At 33.9% G+C, this 22292-nt stretch overlaps 1 protein-coding gene across 2 annotated transcripts; it reads right to left on the reverse strand.

Annotated features, from left to right (window-relative positions):
- Positions 1–241: 241 nt before the first annotated feature.
- Positions 242–12781, reverse strand: LOC128233681 (uncharacterized). Of its 2 annotated transcripts, none has more exons than XM_052947481.1 (12): positions 12370–12781; positions 11669–11977; positions 10006–10137; positions 8275–8299; positions 7563–7639; positions 7289–7313; positions 6969–7045; positions 6778–6793; positions 6412–6473; positions 6095–6119; positions 5313–5350; positions 242–1746 (listed from the first exon to the last, which is right to left on the reverse strand). In XM_052947481.1, the coding sequence occupies exons 1-12, from the start codon at positions 12692–12694 to the stop codon at positions 1733–1735; spliced, it is 1125 nt and encodes a 374-aa protein (XP_052803441.1). In that variant the 5' UTR covers positions 12695–12781; the 3' UTR covers positions 242–1732. The 2 variants fall into 2 exon arrangements, with proteins under 2 accessions (XP_052803441.1, XP_052803440.1); XM_052947480.1 differs by having other exon boundaries at positions 5259–5350.
- Positions 12782–22292: the final 9511 nt, after the last annotated feature.

The raw sequence follows: 22292 nt of genomic DNA on the forward strand, positions 1-22292 counted from the left end.
CCTACCTGTATACATATTTACCCCTCTAATCCAATTATACGATTGAAATCACTTTCGGTTTTAACAGAAACGCCAATACAAAACTATTTAGGCACACATTCTCTTTATGTTCATTTCAATCTTAACCTTTTTGAAGTGACAATAAACAAATATTCATAATATTCACGAATATATTAAAAAGGTTTTGAAAGTGAACAATGTTTTCATTTATTTGCACATCAAACAACAAGCAGCTATTAAATGTATAGATATATGATGTTTAAATTCCGAACCTTTACAACATGCGAGTCCCTTTTAAATGTATCTTTTCATATTAATTAAAGACGACATCAGTAAAACATATTTTTGTAAAAATATAACATTTGATAAACAATTAATTTTTCTTGGGCTTCTTTCCTTTAATGAGTTGACAATGGTGTCATGCCATTCACGACATAAACGCTGTGTTTACATGTTTATAGTAACTGACCCGCCTAAAACAGCCTTCCCTCGACACAGCGTGTTTCGGACTTTTCGTTCCGTAATATAATATACTGCTTTCAGCATTTCACTCGTTCTTAGGGAATTTGTTTAACGTACTCGTAAAAAGCTGACCACGACTGTTCATTTTTTAAAGGTGTATGATTCACTTACTTCTCAGCAGTGTTTTTAAACAAGACATTTGTTCTTAGTGAAAATACGTCGATGTAAATAAAAATATTTTAACCAACTAGCACGATTAACTTTTAGACATCGACTTCTTATTCTATATACACAATTTTGTTAAATTAAACGACGATTTTCTTAGGTCAAATTAAGGCAAAACATTGCGTAAGCAACAGAATAATAAAAAAGGAGGACAATTTTAACTTTAAGTATTGTTACAAAAGTAACTCACCGAGTGGGTTGATTGACAAGAAAGTAAATAAAAAAAATATTCAAACATTCGATCAAACGTTTGGTATTCGAATGTTATGATCGGCATTCGAATATTCGAAATAAAGTTCAATAAATAGAATAAAAAGACACCTTTTGCCTACAACTCTGTTGTTGTGTATAAAGTCGATTCGTTTGTTTTGTTTGTCTTGTTTTTACAACGATTTGCCAATAATACCAGAGGTGTGATGTGATGACAATACACTACACCCACGCCATATGATATTTAGGGACATATCATCGGGTACCATAAAAGTCCCCGTAATTTAAAATAACTGACTATTACACAAGTGACATCAGAAATTTCATTTCTTCGTAATTTAAAATGCCTTTGCCAATTAAAGATCATTAAGGTATCGGCATTCACGCCAATGTGTTTTCTTGGCTATATATTCAACTGTGCAACATTGCTCAAATTACCGTGCTCATATGAATGACTTGTGGTACAATAATGTAGTTACTTGTATATATGCTTCAAACTGTTTTCAATGTTTCGATATAATGCTCTTGCTTTGAAATTTTAATGTATATTACAGCGTTTTAGTATGTGAGTCACAAACAAATGTATGTTCTACTTCTATGAGTCACAAGCAAATGCATCCTCTACCTCTTTGAAGTTACATGCAAATGTTTATTCTTCTATGAGTCAAAAGAAAAGTTATCTTCCTCTACTATGAATCACAAACATATGTATCGTTTTCATCAATAAATCTCCAGTAAAATTATATGACATAAATAGCAAGCATGTCTATTTTATATATCACAATCAGCTGTATCTTCTTCTTCTTCTTCTTTAACTCACAAGCAGCTGTATTGTCTACTTCGTGGCACCTGGAAGTGAAAAATCAACGCTTAAACAAAGATGCATGTGTTCATAACCAATCAAATAGGGATGGGACATGTACCAAGATTCATGGTTTGACCTACTTATATTCAAACACACGGTCAATTCACACACAAGTTCAATTCAATTCATTTTTCCAACAATAATTGATGATTATTAAACATAAACACAGATATGCAAAAAATGAGGGGAACAATCAAACATAAATATATTGATTAGCAAAAACACATCATCCAAATCATTTTCAGTGTACAGAGATATTAACAAACAGTTATATAATGTTATATATGTGCAGTACACACGCTATTATTTATGTTTTATATACACACAAGGTTTGAATAACCTTAAGTTGTCGTATACAATTTTATATCAATATCAGTAGTCTGTTGGAATAGGAAACATATCGTCAACACGCGGCGCAGTGATATATACCAAATAAAGTTTAGATATTGTTTAAACATTTTCTCACAAAAGGGAACCAAAAGGGATATTTTCATAAAACTGGATTGTAGACTTCTGTCCATGATACGTTTAAAAGAAGCAACGGCACCAAGTAAGGTGAGGTAGAACCTTTCTACGTCCATTAACAACAGCGCTTCTGTAACATGTGTTCCCATTCCCGCAAAACATATGTGAGTAGGAAGTGCACTGGTAAGCTACTTTATATAACCTAGTCCATAGCTTTGCGACACTTAGTTCAATGATCTGGTTTCTGTCGAACACTTCATAAATGACTATTTATGCTATTTGGGGATGCAGCATTCGAAAGTAAAGAAAGCCATCATTCGTTTGTCGTCTCCTGTACCACAGTGTACTCGTGTAGACAATACTTTTTACATTTCATTTCCACTGGTTCTTAGACGGAAGGATATTTGTATCAATTAGCACATTGTTTATGAAAGTCTTTTAAAAAAGTTGGGAATAAACACTACCGTAACACATTTTTGTTCAAGGTAAACTGGATGTAACGTTTTGTGAACAGATTTCTGTCAGGACAGTAGTCTATGGAGGAATATTATTTTTCTTATAATAACATGTGAGAACAGGTTGAACACGCCAAGCATGGATCCACACATATCATATATAGTCCTTTAATGACACCCTTGCATTGTTCACAATAAACTGCTGATATTTATTGATAGTGAAGAAATCATGGCTATTAATATTATTCCACAGTTTACCGCGATATGCATGATTTTCTTCTTGTACCTATTGAAAGGCACACTTGGATTTAAACCATAAGGATGTTAGTCTTTGGCAGATGTAAAAAGTAAGCGTTTTTTTTTTTGGCTTTTTGGATGCGTTCCTCAATACGTACTTTACATCTTAAATTCGAATCCTGTCTAGTTTTCAAATGGTTTGCGTTTTTGGACTTCTCAAGACATTTATCCCCGTACAAAATACCAACTAGCGGTACATTTTGCATATTGCTGAATATTAAAACGGTGAAAATCTTAACGTTAATGACAATGGTCCACTAGGGATACACAACGTCAAGCATGCGTGGCAAATTCAAGGGAGGTAATGCAATGAGTGAAATTTCATCAGCGACTGAATACCTACGGTCCTGTGTTGAAAACCCGGAATATCCTATATTTATATTGTCCAGATAATGTTTTTTGAGTTCTTTTATATACACGAGATCATATAAAGTTGTCAATACGCCTCATTGTCTCAGTGATTTGAGGACTGGTATTTCTTCGGAATGCTCCTCGTTCAGTCACACTTCAAATTTCAGTCCCATAAAATAAGATACCAAAACACGTAACAATTGTTCTGTACTTCCTAGTCGTAATAGCTTAAGAAAGTACGGCCTTTGTTCCACACCGCATTAAATGCAGATTTCAAATACACTGTTACGTTTCATCTGGCCGTACACAGTTTCTTGGAAGTTTAAAGAGGCGGTGACAGAGCTTAAGTATTTCTGAAAACCTTGTTGTTGGTTTGAAAGCAAAAGTTGTTGTTTTACTAATAAAAAGTCATTTTGCCCATTGAATAAGACTCTTTGGAAAATAATCCTAAAACATGACATAAGGGATACGGGTCTATAGCTGCAAGGGTTGGATTTGAGTTTTCTCTTGCCTTTGTATAATGAGATTAGTAGGCTGTTTTTATATTAGCTGGGTATCCTTCTTTCTATAAATATAAATAACCAACAACTATCCGCTAATAAGCACGAGCATGATAAAACCACCAATGTAAAACTTCACCAACGATAGTCATATATCGCTTCTGATCGAGTTTAACCGAAATAATGAAACGTTGATACAAACTTGAACGGAAGGCATTATTTAACACGTGTTATTAATGAAAGGCAGATATTGTATCATTCCTGCCAGAATCGTTGATGTATCAATAGGTTACTTTTTGCGTTCAATATAATTTTGTAATTTATATTTGTGATTTATCCTTTTTTGTATAGGGTTCTTAAGAAACCTTTTATCGATCAATCGACCTGTTCTGAATGAAAAGTTGATAACTGTCCTGTACAAAAAACAACAAGTTATTGACAACACTTTTACGTGTATACTTATCACTCTGCCGTGTTTCAGTTTGTGCAATTCATTTTATAGAACTGAGAATCATTTTATGTATTATTGTGTGTGGAATTCTGTTCAATGCAATTGATATGATGCTTAATCGACAATTTTTAAATGTCGTGCTGTATAAACACATGTTTATTAAATTTCTATATTTGACAATATTAAGAGAAAATTGATAGTAACACTTTCATATGCACATTTATAATTATTTTACATTTTCATGTTATAAAAGTTTCTTGCTACAAAATGTAGCATATATTTGTATTTCTTACTTAATATTCGATGTGAATCATTCTGTACTCCAAACTATTTCACGGCACCTTTCGAGGCATTGTGTCAATGACTTTCTTGCAGGAGTATGACTGATCTCTCAATTAATGCGAGTTGAGACATGTGTTGTTTTTTTGTTAACTCACATTCGCGTAATATGTTTTACAAGTCATGTGCGTGATAAATTAATGAACTTATAATAGATTTCATAAACACAATGACCTAAATGGTGTATAAGTGTGTCTCATTGAAAAAAAATGTGTTAACAATTAACATCTATTTAACTTTATTGATAACAATAAACATTTATGTTACTTTATTGTGAACAATTAATTTAGCTATTTTACTTTATTAGTTTAAACATTATATATTTTGCAACGATTGTGAAGAACGTTATCATTACGTATACTAAGTCACTTGCGTTGGCCCGATGGTATGCGAGGGTGTAGTATTGTGTTGTAGAGGAAACCGGAGTACCCGGAGGAAACCAACTTGTCCGGCTTGCTGACCACTAACCAAACTCACATGCGTCCAGGCCGGGTATCGAACCGGGGTCGCCTTGATGAAAATGGTGTGCGCTTATTACTGCGCTAATCGGACAACTTTATTTTATTTTATTTTGAATGCAGTGACTTCATTATGTTGAGCCTTTATTTTGTTTCAATTCATAACGAACATTTACATACCAAGCGCCGTATACTGATGTTCAATCGGAGCTGTATATACATGGTCATACGTACTGACTTGAGTATGCTTCGGGTTTGTTCCGTTATCATAACTAAAATACAATAACAATAGTGTGTAACATTTTGTAATAAGCAATTTATATTTGTGTTCCTTGGAGCAAAACAATATGTATACCTTAAGACAAATGTGAAATAAACAGGCAGGCACAATGAAATATAAGCGCGGCCCTGGTTGATCCACGTCAGATATCGCTATGGTTTCCTACTATATGTCTTTTTATTATATACCCATCATAAATCAACACGCAATACATATCGCAAAATACAGTAGTCTGTATTCAACTCCAGTGTAATACGACTGTTTTCCACTCTTGTGACGTCACGTCATAACAAGTATCGTTGCGCGACGTTAAAATGACGATAAAACAAAATAGTGCGTCGTTAAAATGACATTTATCATATTATGAATACATGTGGCTTTTAAGTGATCTCACCAGTTATGTATATAAACCGGAATGTCGTATTCGACTCTCGTGGATTTTTGCAGATTTTGATTTCACTCGGCTTGTGCCTCGTGAAATCCAAATCTGCAAAAAGCACTCGAGTCGAATACAATCTCTAGGATCAAAACGCAGTACTTATAACCCTATTGTATTCTATCGATTAACGATACAATCAAGTGGTTTTATTTCTTTGTGCATTTTAAATAACTTTTAGAATATGGATTTTATTATACATGCTATTTAAGTGAACCGTTCAAATAAATATAGGTTGTAAGTATTTACATTGCTTTAATTGTACATAACTGAACATTCAATATGAAAAATGTTGCTTACTCTCTTGGTTCCATTGACGATTCTTCTGAAAAAACGAATTGGTACAATATCATAATATTGCTTTAGCAATTAACCTTATAACATTGAGAACATACTGAAATCGTCTTGATTTTAATTGTTAACTAGGATCATAGAAGTCTTGTTAAATGCAATAATGGTTTTCATGGCTATGTTACATAATTAAAGAAAGAACAAGTGATCATCGAATGCCTTCATATCACTGAGGAAGAATGCATAAACATATACCATTTCTTTTGTCTACTTGTAAAGCTCAGAGTTATTCGCATTCGATTAATGAAGAATATTTGAAAACTTACGGTTGTTCGGAATTTCATAATTACTGCCTGCTGTTTGCGAGTGTGGATGTTGATTCACATATCTAAATATGTATGACACACACGTGGGTGTTATGTCTTTAACATCAGTTTAATTACCGTTTCAATGCGGTAACCCCTAACACTAGTAAATAATGATATTTTAAATACATATTTTCTAATTATTTTAATATATAAACATGACAAATCACAAAGGTTCAACATCAGACGAGTGCGATAAGTATACTGTGGCAATACATGCAGAACATGTAACAGCATTAGAATGATCAGTAACACCTTGAGAAAATTTGATGTGTAAGATGTGTAATACATAAATATTTAAGAATTAATGTGACGATGTATACTCACTGCCTTTGGCAACTTTCTGAAATCAAAGACAAACATGACTTATGAGAACTAAATACAAAGAGGTCAATGTTTTATATTACTTATCGATTAAGCAAAACGTTTGTTATAAATTCATAGTGTTCCGCTTGATATTTACATAATTTTACTTCTTGATTCTAAATATCGTTGTAAAGGTGTGAAATATTATTTACCCAGGTCTACGTATGCGGCATTTTCTCTGTTGTGAAGACGCTCGTACGATGTGGTTTCGTTGAGGAGACTGCCAGCACTAAATCGGTTAATAGAAGGATGACAGAAAGGTTCACCTTTCTAAGTGAGTTTCGATAAATGATTCTATCGGATTTTGCATAATTAAGAATTCAGTATAAAATGGTTACTACTATGTATAGCCATGGGTTTAAGAATGGTAAAAGCACACGCATAATAATAAACTATTCACCATATTAATGCCGATTGTAAGATTTACTTCACTGATAAAATCAAGTAATACATGTATATATATATTACATACCTAGATGGTCCAACAGCAGTCATGCCTGAAAATGATAATGTAGATTAATCTAGGCCACGTGCATGTGGATTTCTTTACTGATCCCGGACCAAGCTCCTTTGGATATGTTATTCTAGTCGTTTTACTTTTGGGAGATGTCTTTAATCATTGGTACAGAACAAATCAATCAGTATTTTAAAACATGCTTATGTTAAAGAAAATGCTAATAAACAGGCGTATTATTTGTTTGGTATGATCCATTTGGTTAAGCATTTATGTTAAGTAAACACAATACCTATTTCTGTGTATTCTGTTTGTTCGCTGGTAGTGAGGTGCTCGTTAGATGACGCTTCCTGTGACACTGGATTTGATCTATTTGACGAACAAAAAACAGTTCAATATATCGAATTGAAACTCGGTAAACATGATGTTAACAATAGTACACACTCATATAGCAAGGCCAATAACTCGGACTTTAAGAAATATTTTAAACATTATATATTTTATAAAGGTTGTGAAAAAATATATATTTACTCTTGCTCTAATTGGCACCATATTGCTCAGGAGTAAGACCTGGTATTGTTTGGGAAAACAGACAACCCGAAGAAAACCAAATTTTCTGTCTTGGTGATAGCCAACCAAAAAAACACATGAGCCCAGGTCGCGAATCGAGCCCGGGTCGCCTTGATGAGAAGCAAATGTTCTTACCACTGTGCTAACGGGACAACATGAAAAGTGCCTCTTTTTTGACTAATTAAAAGGGAAAATATTAAGCTTTGCCTTTGTACTTATGTTGCCAGAAACAATATGCACATGTGAAGAAGGCCCATAACTCTGACTAAATAATAATTGTCCAGTTATGTCCCTTCTTCGAAAAAATAAGTTGCGATGAATGTTTGGTGTTCGCTCCGCGGCCCTCTTGTTATATTTTTCATTACGGTTACGCGTTAAACACAAACTTCGGTAAAACAACTTAAACATTGCTTAAATTGCAGAATCATACTTACTGGCTTACGGTAGTACTTGCACTGTCTGAAAAGGAAAAGAAACATATATCGTGACAAATTAGAATTTTACACTACCTTAAAATAGATGTATATTGACGGACAGTACAAATTGTTTTGGATATTGACAGACACATTTTGAAATATAGGAATATAGAAGTTTGAAATGCCTTTCTTATTGAACAGTATTTAAATTATATAAATTTCAGTACACAATTATTTCCTTTGTCAATAATAAAGTCGAAAATACGCAGGCATTACTATCAGCCAACATTTTACCGAATTTCATATTTAAAACTAGGCCACAAGAAATGTTCAGATCAATTGCAGAACTATTAATTATTGACGTGTAGTTATTTATTCGAACAAACATCATTGATTTGACTTGGTGTATCTTATGCTGACCACAATTTCTCAAAACTCCTTCAGACCTTTATAGCAGGATTTAGAAGGTTTGCTATTTTTGTTTTGTTATAACTTGTGTAGTAAATTAGAATAGTTTAAGACTTTTAAAAGAATTCTTCAAGAAAATCACAAATAACTATTTGTGTTATGTATAATAAAGTTTAAGGGAAAGTTATGTGGATGAATAAAACAAATGCTTATACTTGTTTCTCCAGAAAAGCATTAATTTTCACTACCAAGTGTAGCTAAATAGTGGCATAGGGGGCGTAGGCAGTGTTGCTTACATTCGGCCAAAAAGGGCATTGGCATTGTTGCAAATAGTTGCCCTTGGGGACGTTGGAAGTGTTGCTACCACTGGTTGTAAGAGACGTTGGCAGCGTTATTAACAGAGTGACAGAGGGGCATAGTGTGTGTTGGCGGTCTTGCTCACTGCCGGCCTAGGGCAGGTCGGCAGTGTTGCCAACAGTAGGCTTCAGAAGCAATGGCAGTTTTGTTAAAAACGGCATAAGAAGCGTTGACAGTGTTGCAAACAATGCGAAAAAGGGACGTTGGCAGTGTTGCTCACAGCCGACCCAGGGCAGGTCGGCAGTGTTGCTAACAGTAGGCTTCAGTGGCAATGGCAGTGTTGCTAAAAACGGCATAAGGAGCGTTGACAGTGTTGCAAACAGTGCGAAAATGGGCCGTTGGCAGTGTTGCTTAAAGTGGGCTAAATGGACGTTGGAAATGTTGCTTAAAAAGGGCACAGGGATATTTGGCAGTATTGCTTGCAGTAGGCATAGTATCTGGTGGATGTGTTGCTAACAGTGGGACTAGAGGGCTTTGGCAGTGTTTCTCTAAACGTTGCTGTTTAATATTTCCTAAAAACAAAGGAGACTGCTATGTAACTACATCGGATTTATACATCAATCCTTCAAACTTAACTAATATAAGGGATACCAGTGAAGTATTAGATATTTCTTTCTCAAATTATTGATGTATATGCGTTTAGTTGTTTTTAAGATAGATTATAGAGAGTGCTTATTTCCAACGATGTAACCAGTACATAATTTTGGTCAAGTATAAGGTAGAAAAAAATGTATTTACTTCTGTTTAGGTACTAGATGTAAACATTAGCATATAATTCTGCGTTTTTTTCTTTCATTATAAATTTGAAAATAAAAAAGAGAGAAATGGTTACTTTGGATATATTTGGCTGAAATGGCATTGTTTTCAACTGTTTGCATATTTTTGACATATATTATTACACTAAAGCTCTTTTTGTAACTCAAGCAATTATTTAATAAGGGCCATGGACTTTATATTTTGTAATAATTGTAGTAATAAGCATACCTGAGGTATGCCTACAAGGAAACCGATATCTTCTCGGAATTTGAAAATAAGCCATAACAGCAACAGCTAGCGCAACAACTCCAACAACAATTCCACCAACTACTACGACAATTCTTCTAGTTCGGCTAGATTCTGGAATGTTATTAAAAATACAAAAGTCAAAAATCATAATCAAATAAACCTCTAATATCTCATTGAACACTACCAAGACAAGCTCAGTCTCCATATAATTAACGACAGTCCGGTTTAGAGGCAGTGTTAAACGCCTGAATAAACACGCCGTTACAACAGCACAAAAACGAGAAATATACTTAAAGTTTATGAATCTCCAATATATCCAGAGATAGTTATTCGAGTTGAATAATTGCATAGTGGTACAAAAAAGGAGTTCAAATGCAATTACAATTATATTTAAATAGGGGAACAACTGAGTCATTACTGTAACCTATCAGTTTGAACTGATTTAAGAGCGCAAGTTAAGAATAATGTTTAAAGCTTGGAATGTAATCAAAGCATCTGAAGACAATCACTTAATATAAATAATTATTGTATGTCTATCAGGTTTTTTACATTTGATGCGTATCAACAATGATGACAACAATACTTATATAAGTATTCAACATGATAAACAGCTCTAGATAGCATAAAATCGTCACTTTGTTTCATTGTTCAAAGCTTTTCATTTATGACACTACTCCAAGTTATTTAATTTACAACGTTTATATGTAATCTTAATCAGTACTGTATAAACCATTATACATCGATATACCAATAAATAATTAACTCCTGCAAAACAAGGTTAAACAAAATCAGTTTCTTGTACAGCATAACATAGAAAAGTTATATCACTAAAATACAAGTGCCATTCAAATAGATCAAAAGTACTAATGACTGGTCCTGAATAATCTTGTAAGATAGAACTCTGCATTGGATATATAAAAGTTAATGTTTTCCCATTTTCACTTAAAATGACACTTGATCATATCGTTAGAGTTTAACAATGACATAAACAATTTAATGACGCACTTAGTAGAGGTAGAACTAATACAGTATTGGGTTTAAATCAGTCAGACGCAAGGGTTTGATCAGTTTAAAAGTCCAAATTACAAGTATGTAGAATCTTACGTTTTAATCACTTGGCCAAATATGAATACATTAAGGTACACAACTAAAATAAATAAAATAAAATAATCCATTCTGATGTCTAGAACAAACTTTTTGTCAATTCGTTATTGTCAATCCTGTTAGTTTATTTTTATTTGTTTCACAACTTCACTCAGACACTTGAATTCAGAACCTTATTATGCAAAATACAACACATTTATGAATACAGTCTCGTACCCGGTGGGGCTTGATGAAATATTGATTTAGTTATGCCCAATGTGTGACTATGGTACATTTGCTTGAGACGCTCTTAGTGGTATTACTGTTCATCTTTCGAGAGCCAGTAATTTATCAAGAGCGCCGTGGGGTAGACACCAATAGTTATATGGTTTTAGGCACAGAAGGGACATGTATAATGCTTTTAGCAACTCACAGTATCGGTTTTTATACCATTATACTTTACATGGAAATTCTAAATCTTTCCGTAACTGTAATTTGAGATATTTATTTTGAATAAAATAATAAGATGTTATATTTTTTAAAGTTGTCAATACCCTACCTGAAAGACTAAGGAAAACCTCTTTCGTCTCCGAAGTAAAGATATCCCTGCAGGTGTAAGTTCCGACATCATTCGAGCTAAACTGACGTATATTTATGGTTAAGGTAGTTATGCTCTGTGACATTTCTCGAAAAACCTCATACTTTGTTGGATCCTGGTTTGAAAGTTCTTTCAACACACTGTCGTAGGCTCCGACAAACTTACTCCCGAAATATGTTTGCAAGATGCAACTGTCAGATGCAGTATAGCATTTTAGAGTAACAGTTTCGTTTGAAAGGATCTGAGATGATATCACAAACGATAAACTGCCTGAAAGAAAACAATCCACGTTAAATAAAGGTGTATAAGTTGATAATAATTGTTATGAACAATACTTTATCACGATTGCCTAATCTTATATATTGAGTATCGCTGCATGATCAACTGAATGATTTTCATTAAGTTTTTTTTCGGAATTGTTTTCATACGGCGAGAACAAACGAAAACATACGGTTCAACCTTCACGCATTAAGACGGGAGTTATACACTCGCCGCAACTTATAGCAAACGTTCTGATAGTGTGACTTGCTAACAATACAAGTCTGTTAGCAAACGTATGTAAATTACGATAAATATGTCCTCTTTCTAACCAATTTGTTAGTACTAATAACGTAAATCGTGACATTGTAAACGTAAATATAAAAACATTTTTAAGTGCTTACAATTAAGCTGTAGGTCCTTTGTTTCGCTTCTGCCGTCATTCGCTACCTCACAGTTGTAGGATCCGCCATCATTGACACTAGTGTTGTGGATTGTCAGCACCACATTTGTCGGATATTCTCTAACTGAATACTTCGTAGTGTCTGGCAAACTGCCTTTCCCGGCTATTTGATAGCCATTTTTACGAATGTTCCATGCAAATGTATCCGTCCCTGAGCAGACGATTTTAGTATCTTCGCCACATCTTCCAACTTCAAGTGCGATTTTTGAGCTAGCAAACGCGACACATAGAAAAATGTTGCTAAAAACTAATTTCAGTAGTGACATATTAAGGCGTTGTTTACCACATATTTAATCAGAAGCGCTTGCTTTTTAAAATGAACTTCGATTGTTCAGTGTGTTATCACAACTTCAAATCTTTAGTTTGAGCAAATCTATTGACAATTTATACTTGCAGTATACCCTACCATAATTATATCTTCAATGGCAAAATAGCTTTAACTTCCTGATCTAAATTCTGTTAAAGTAGGACAATATGAATATATAAAATTTCTGATTTTATATGGTCTTCATGTATGCGTATTTTGGAACTTTTAAATATCTGAAAGTTTACATCTTTGATTTTTTATAAATAAACTTGCGTACTGACTAATGTTATTAATTGTAACTGTACCGAATTGTTTTAATTTTATTACCAATGTATTTCTATAAACAATAGGTATGGTAAATTACACTTACAATATAATACCGCATTAACTTTCGCTGTACAAAGGAGATTCCGATATGAGGTTCGATTTAGCCAAATCATAATAATTAGTAACTAGTGGGTTGGAGTTCGATTAAGCTGTTCCAGCGACATATTGCAAACGTGTTTTTATGGACATCTCATTTATTTAAACATTGAGTTCAAAGCATATACAGACCAAGCAAAGTTACATTTATAGGTAAAATTTTGATTTGGTATTTCTATTTTAAAAATAATAAATAGTTGAGTCGATTTTATAATCATTAAAAACTGAACATGTACGGTCGTATCATAGTACAATTGAAGACATAGACATACAACTATCTCCTCTAACGTTAGTGTATGATTTTATGACGAGTGATATAATTTCATTCGATTATAAAGAGTTTTATATTGTATCGCTTTAAACGCTGAAAAAAATATTGATGATTGCAATGCAAGGGAACAAAAGAGAAAATAGACATGTAAGTATATCAATATTGTTAATTTAAACTTAATATTCAATACTAATTATGATAGTAAAACTTTATTAAAAGTTTAGAATAAATAGTAAACGCTCTTCCATTGTACAACTAAATATTTTACGTTTGTGTTATAATAAATGCCCAAATTATTATTCAACCCTGAAACTATTGGAGCTATTCATATTTCTTCTTCAGAGAAAAGTGAATCTTTTCAATTCAATGAAACAATTAGTCAAAATGAAATAATAATTTCCAGACCCTAGCAAAACAATATATATGACAATATTTGGATTAATGGAATACACCTGTTGTAAAATATGCTGAAGCACAGGCTAATTTTTATTCCTATCCCAAGAAGATGAAGCAGAACAAAAAGAACATAGATATTCATCATTTTTTCTTCTGTTTATACAGCAATGATTACAAACGTGTACGAAGGTATGCATTGACATAATGTTTCAGATCGCGAAAATAAGAAAACAACATATTTAGCCGTTCGTATTGTTTAAAGAATTATCGGAATAAAGTTCAACATTTATTGAAAACTATTAATGAACCTTATTCGGTTTTGAAAATGCAAGCTGAGCTCCTATGAAGTATAAATATTGGGGGGGGATAAATGTTATACAGTTGAAGTCGTTTACAGAGAACAGAGAAAAGATAACGAACGTTATTTGATAACGAACGCTATCCTTAAATATTGTCGACAAACGATATATTTAGATAAACAACTAATAGGACTTACAGCTGTTCGGTCTGGATATAGTATTACATTAACAGGTGAAACAAGAAAACTGTTAAGTTGCACAAAGACCAAAACACCACAAACACAAAATTAAACTCCAAACACAGTCCACACACAAACCAAAACAGCTTAACCGCTAGCTAATGGGATTAGCGTCTTGGAACGTACACTTGAGTAACAAAGTTTAAAACAAGTTATTGTTCGGATAGGTGTATTGTTTGTTTTCATTCAGTATTAAGATTATATATTTAAACTTTAAAACAACACCATAGTTGTCAACTAATAATTATATATAATACTAAGCGCATCTATTATATGCTGATCTGGAGTGGTGTCGTCTAAGACGTGCTGATTTACATGTATTTTAACGTTTTTCTTATCACTTTATTTTTGGACGCGGGAACATACAAATGTATGTATAATATTGTTACTGTTACAGGTATCGTTTTGTAACAGATGGGAACTGCATTTGTTTTCACTTGCTTCATATACAAACACATGCAAGGTGCCTTTCCTTACAATAAACACGTTCAATGCAGGGACAACGCAATGTACATGCGTTTAACAATAATGCTCACATCGTAACATCAAAACAGTAACTTCTTCGCGGAGTATTTATATGCGCATTCTGTTTCAGTTACATGTATAATTACTAACTGCCCTGCTTTCTTGAAAGTCGCTTCTGAAAGACAAGAAAGGTTTAGCCTTATGGTAATTGTCAAGGAAGAGAAATTATGATATTTTTGTTCAGATCCTTTGAAAGTATTACAAAATAATATAATATAATTAAAACTAAGCAGTGCTTTCATTAATGTGTTGTGTTTTTTTCATTCAGCATCTTGAGGAGAAGTTAGGTTAGCGGCTGCAGTTCTAAAGACTAAACTTTTAAAAATTATTTTTTAAGTTTTAAATCATAAAATGCGTGCATATGAACATGTTTGTTTTCTTAAAAATATTCGTTTTCAAAACATATATACCAGGTCACATGCACTCGAATTGCTGGATGAAAGAAGAACTGTTCTATTACTGATAAAGATTAAGAAACGATGGAATAAGGTATATCTGAGAACTACACCAGCTGTCCATTTACAAGGTTCAATAACATATTTGAAAATCTGTTAATGAATAAAAAAGAGAAGAACTTTGTTTCGTTACAAAAAGCAAACAAACAGCAACTGGCAGATATTCATTTAAACAGAAATCAAAGCCTTAAATAGTTCAGTTGTCATGTGCGTTACTAATCGTTCGACAGAACAAAATATGTGTGTGACATACGTATATATAGAGAATACTAGGTTAGTGCCGTGGATGGAGGAAGTTTATCTGGCAAGGCGAACCCGATAAATTCCGCAGCCGAGCCAGATAAACTTTCTTCATCCACGGCACTAACCTAGTATTATATTTATCCTGTTACTTTGTTTATTAAACACGATAAATCACCTTTAACACGTACCTTTAAAAAAGGGGGACAACAGTTTTCCCCGATTGACATAGCCAGAATATACATGCAGTGTTTAAATACGCCCAAACAAAATAGTTCTTAAAACTGTTTATAAATTTAGAACAACATGGATATAGTGAAATAAAAGGCAATATGTTTTTTATGAATTTAAAAGAGAACACGTTTTAAAGTACATAAACATGGAACAAACAATAAACAAGTTTATCTAATCTCGTAACAAATTATTCCGCAAGTCACAGGTCACGGCTGTCAAGAGTGTGTGATTGTGAACAATCGCCTCGTGTTATAAAATGGAATTAATTCATGTTGATATTAAAGTGCTGGCTGTTTAAAACTGGTCAGGCGAACAAAGAATTCATTTGTGTGTTAAACGAGATGTTGTCATTAACGACAGAAATGGAATTAACAGTCGTTGAAGAGGGCGGCTGCACATTTTCCAGCATTTGCGGGAGGCGTGTGTGGGGTAAGTAAAGATTTTCTTGACGATTTTCTTTGTCAATGACATTGCCAAGCTGACTGACAGAACTTTCTGGACCAGTGATTGTGGATATGGGTTGTTGGCGGACTTCAGATAATATTCTTGAGCATTGTTGGTGTTTTTCCTCAGACATTTCAGAATAATTCAAGACAGATTGAATGTTTTTATGGCCACTAATCTGCATTATATCTGTTGGGGCAATTCCAGAGTCTCTTAGTTTTTGAACTAGGTGTTTTGTTGTCGGGTGGTTTGTTATCCTTTTGTTGTTGTCAAGACCACCATCACTAGCCATTTTCTTCAGAAGTCCTCCAAGCTTCTTTTCTCCCAATTTCATTTTCACAAACCATTATTCATGGTCATAAACATGTGATTGTGAGGAGGTTCTCGGCGCTATGTTAAAAGGGTCATCCGAGGTGCAAAAATTAGTTGGTCGTTGCAGTGCATACTGCTTGTAAGCATGAACCGGACAGCGTTCTATATCCTCTGGCATTGCAAACATTTTTGGCGTAACATCCCTCACATCTTTTATGTTTGACCCTGTTCGCGTTTTTGTCTGGCGCTCAGGTATTCAAGTCCACTGGATGATGTTTTAAGGTCGACATCACCCCATCTGCAAAAGAATGGATTATCATTCATATGTCAGTATCAAAAAATTGAAGTTTGCTGCATTTTTATTGAGTTTTTTTTAGATTTTTTAATAAAAGGATGCTTAAATGTTCTATATAAACACAACAAAATTTATGTTTATGCAATATTTTAATAGCTTATACGGCAACACAAGACAAATGAAATGAACTATTAAGAAGATAAAAAAATAAATTATTAATTGTGTAAGAAATGGCCCTTGCAGTTTAATTGGCAAAACACCTCATGTTAAATCAGTTCTTGAGGCACTGAGGAGTTCTGAGTTCGACTCTCAGCAAGGGCCTTAGTAACCGTACAAATTTATTATCATTTTTAACTCAAACTCAATTTTTTATAATCTTTTATTTGTCATATTGTGCGTTTCACGATCCTACTTTTAAGTATTTAAGCAAAACATTAACTCTAAATTTAAAATCTCATTTAAATTTCTTTCCCACCTCAAATCATGGTTTTCTTTCGTTCCACGTAGCCCAAACTAGATACAGTTGTTGATCCATACTGTGTTGAGGAGTGATGCTGCCCTGCTTGGGCCGAGGATCTTTTTTCAATAAGCATATTTATTCTTCTTCAGTGATTGGACTTGCTTTTAAGGGCTTGTTTCCCTTTCCCAACCTTTTTAAGGATTTTGTTTTGGCCCTTAGTGCATCTCTTGTGAGTTGGAATGCATTTGTTTGCTCTGAGATAAGGCGAAATGGATATTTGTGCCTCTTCAGCTTTCTTCAAGACTGGAGACAATTTTGCGGATAGATGTAGATACTCGGCACCGTCAGCTTTACGAACTGATAAGATGTAGTATGCCACATACTCATCCAACAGATCTGGCTCAATCTGATATATTGCCTTTTTCTCACCTTTATTGGGTAAAAAGCGTTCAAATATTTGGACATCTGAAAGTGTTTTTTTCATTGTGTTTTTGTTTTCTTCATCTTCAATCAGCTTTCTTACATCATCGCTGGTCAGTTCGACAAATTCAGGGCAGGGCTGGCCTGTTTACTGCTAGGTTCAGCAGACTGCATGGAAACAGTGTTAACAATTGAATTTCAAAGGAGGTATCAATTTTAGAAATGTCAAAGCCATTTATTTCGTTAAACTCTTTGTTTGAGAGTTCCTTAATTAATTGTTTTCTCGAATTGGAGCTAGTGGTGGGCTAATTTTCAACAAGTCATCCCATATGACATCGAATGTTCCTTGGCTGAGTTCGTCCATTTCTTTGAAACAGCCGACAGCTGATCGTGATGATGCAACAGCTTGTTTACAAACATTCATGTATTCAGTGACAAATATTGAAGCAAAACGGCCCTTTCTTAAAACGGGTTTAATACTGAAAGATGTATTGAGTCAGAGAAACAAAATCATAACAAACTCATGAATCATTATATAAAGTATGTCATGTTTATTATTTAATTTAGTTCATGTTACAACATGTACATGAAAAAAGTAGTCCGTATTTCGCGGTCACGTGACCAACTGACTGTAGATAAACATCACGTGGTCTACTAACCTAATAAACTAAAGTTTACACTGCACCTTGTTATTGGATCGATTTGTATGCTAGTGACAGGATAAAATTGTTTACAACAGAACTCTAATTTGAATTATTTTTTATCTTTGAAATAATTCGAATTACAAAACGTGAATGAGCGCTTTTTGAAATTCTGAGTACATGTAGATCTAAGACTAGCGACTTGGATGGAGTGGGCAGGGAAATTGCATGTTCATACATTGTACTTTCCAATGCAAGAACAGTTTGTTTATTCAAAGTAAATAAAGCAATTCCCACACCCAGGAATTTCAGAATGGCTTTACCACCTGAGATGCCATCATGACTTGAGTTCAAAATGCAGTTCCAGCCACATCTCGATATCAGAAGTATTGAAACATTGTTCTAGCAAAATACAAGAATTACTGTTGCGAAACTGTAGCTGCCCAATGTATTGCATCACCTGATACACATTTCCTGGGAATTGAAGAAATACTGAGCACTCCAAATGACACAGTACTTTTTAATTCAGGAGCCAGAAAAGAAAGCTACTGTATTCTACTTTAAACCTGTTCTCTCTGTATGATACGCTTGACCAGGAGGATCATGAACCTTTCGCAACCAATGAGATTCAGAGCTATCGGTACAGTTACAGAAGACAATACAATATTAATATGCATACAAATTAAGACGCTGAAAATAATTCTTCACTTTTCGGAACTATTTCCTTAGCATTTTGTATGCAGTCTGACATACATGTGGTGGTCCTTTACAAATGTGTTCAAAGTATGGCCCTGTGGTCTAAAGCTACCCTGCCCAAGGCGTGACAGGTTTCAATATAGAATATAATTACATTTTTTTTTAAAATCTTCTTCTCTGTATATCACAGACCTTTGATATAATGCTGTATAATAACATTAAGTGGCTATCTACCAAGCTGTTTAAATTATAAGGATTGGGTTGAATCTTGTCCCAGCCCCACGCCCAAGTTTGTTATATATAATTAAATACTTAATGCTTTAAAAAAATGTCTCCCAATCCGCAAGGCAAATACATTAAAATTGTGTATATTCATGTAGCCTCATATATCGAGTGGTTATTTACCTATATTGTTAAATTCCTGACCCTGTGGGTTCTCTTTTTTATATTGATGTAGTAAAGTCTTTGAAAATATTTTTGACTGAACTGACAAGGCGTCTACCTTTGATGTTTAATATGTATTCTCATGTGTAGCCATTTGGTATGCCACCTCCTGTAGTAGTTTTAATTACCTGGAAACCAGTGACTTCCTTAGCAATGAATGACTTCTTTAACAACAACTTTCTTCCTTATCAACCAGCAACCTCCATAACAACAAATGGCTTCCTTAGCAATTAATTTCTTTATCATCAACCACTTACTTACTATTAAATCAATGATTTCCTAACGAGTTTATCAATTTCATTGCATTAATTTTCTTCCTTAGGAACCAATGACCTTCTTAGCAATAATTTTCTTCCTTACAAACAACATCTATAGCAAGCAATGACCTCCATGGAAACCTTGATTGTCTTATCTTTCACTTTCTTTTGTAGCAAGTAATACATTCCTTAGCAACCAATAACTTCCTTAGCAACTACTAACTTCCTTAGCGGCAACTTACATCCATAGCAACCATGATTTTCACAGCAACCCATGTCTACAATTGTTACAAATGACAACCTTTGCAAATACGTTTATTCAAACTTACCAATCACCTCCTTAGCAACACCTAGCTTCCTTAGCATTCCGAAGACGTCATTGGCAGCCATGAATACCTTACATACTCCCTTCATTCATAGCAACCAATAATTTAGTTTAGAAACTTCATGTTAATGCCAACGTTCGAGTTTATGCCTGTCAGTTAAATAAAGGCACGGCCGCATTCCGCACTCTTAGGCATTTAATGTATGCATGTGTTTTGAAATATGTGAAACTAATGTAATAACATACATATATTAAAATGCTTTTGTTTGGAAATATACTACTATGTGTACTTACTCATACGTCAGACGTGTAAATAATTTGGTATAAGTCTGATTTTACGTTATTGAAAACTTCATAAGAACTATGAAGATTTAACCATTTTTATTCAGCTTGCAAGCATTTTCAGTCTAATGCCCAAACTAGCCTATTCTACAGTGCTCCCTTGTGGTGTGAGCCATTTTGTTTTTCAATGCTTAGAACACAGTTGTCAACTTGTCCCTAAATGAAACCCTAGTCCATCAGCACTTTGAGTATCTATTTCATTTCGTTAACGTATCATTCCCTATGTGTTTATAGTTGTTAGTATCGTGAATGTTCAGCTATTTTTACAACAACTGCAATGTCGGGTTAGTGTTAATTTGAGATTTTTCGAAAAGGATATGTTGTTTATTTATTGTTTCTTTTTCATGTACCGCTAGGCGATTTTGTGGAAATGTTAACTTTTGTTAAGTTGTGTTCGTTTACTCCATGTTTCCGCGGTAAATGTATGTTTCCGGCTTGGCGACCACATACGCTCAAGCCAGGAATCGGAGATAGCACGCAAACATGCGAAAATCAATGCGCTAACCAGATAATCGTATATTACTACAACAATGTGTGCTGTATCAACTTTATAAGAAGTGATATTGATAATTCACCGGAAATGCTTTTCAAACTTTACACATTGCAAATATGAAAGTATTTCAAACCAAACACCAACCTTGGTGGTGATTCTTGCATTAACTGCATCTGAAGCTCAATCATTCTATGTAGGTTTTCATGACCTTTTTGTAATTGATTTCATAATCCCAGCGTAGTGAAGGTGGTCAACATATCTACGCCAGGGTATGCCGTACGATTACAGTTTTATTGCACCACCGAAGTAAATGAGTTCGGCCTTATGTTTATAGAGCAACTAGATGTATCTCTCGACCCAGCATCATGCAGAAAATGTAACAATGACAATTTATTAATCACATAAACAGCTCAATAAAGCTCGTTTCATGGTTTTGATCATCTTCCGTCTGGCGATTTATTCAGAAGCATGTATGCTATTGTTAATGCCATGTTAAAAGACAGTAAGATTAAATAATGAAATACATTTCAGAGTAGGGAGTTCAATGTACAACCTATGCAGTTATATTTAACCATATGTGTGTGTTACTTGCCTTCATGAATGTTAACAAATTTAACACACTTTAATCAATTGAACAATTTTGATAATTTCTGTTTTTTTCATACTGATTTCGACACAGTCCATGTAGATATGAATGGCTTGATGTTTTGTTGTGTAGTTTCGTACCGTCTATCTTTAATTTTGACTGATAATTTCACAAAACAGAAGATATTCGACTAATTAGTTAATAGGATGTTTTAACTTTAGGGCGACCTTGTCACTGGCGTTGAACGATTGAACCCCACTATATATTGGACTTGTATACCCACCGTCCACACCGTTCGCAGCACGCTTTTGTTTGCCCCGTGAAGCTTATACCAAAGTACACCGTACAACATGAAGACCGTAGAAAAAAGTGCCGAAAACTCACTGCACTACTATGTTGTGAGTGGCAAGCATCTCGTTAGACTCTATTAACCTACACTCTTTTATTGGACTTTAAAAACCTATACATTTTAATGGATAACTGTTTATTGCATGCAATAATAGTGAATACAATGGAAAAAAAAAACAATGCACGGATTCATACAATATTGCAAAATTCATTAAAAAAATTTAAGTGACAAAATGAATGTAAAGAACTGCAAGAGAACGATTACAAATACTTAAGCCGGGACATTACTGACTACATTCTGTATTACGACAAAAACATTCTGAAACCACATTTGCAATTATTCTAAGAAATTGTGTCGACCAGTTGGTGTCTGGTCATACTTTTCAACATTTGATTTAAACATGTGATTGTC

This window comes from Mya arenaria, chromosome 5 (assembly GCF_026914265.1).
Source record: "Mya arenaria isolate MELC-2E11 chromosome 5, ASM2691426v1".
NCBI lineage: Eukaryota > Metazoa > Mollusca > Bivalvia > Myida > Myidae > Mya > Mya arenaria.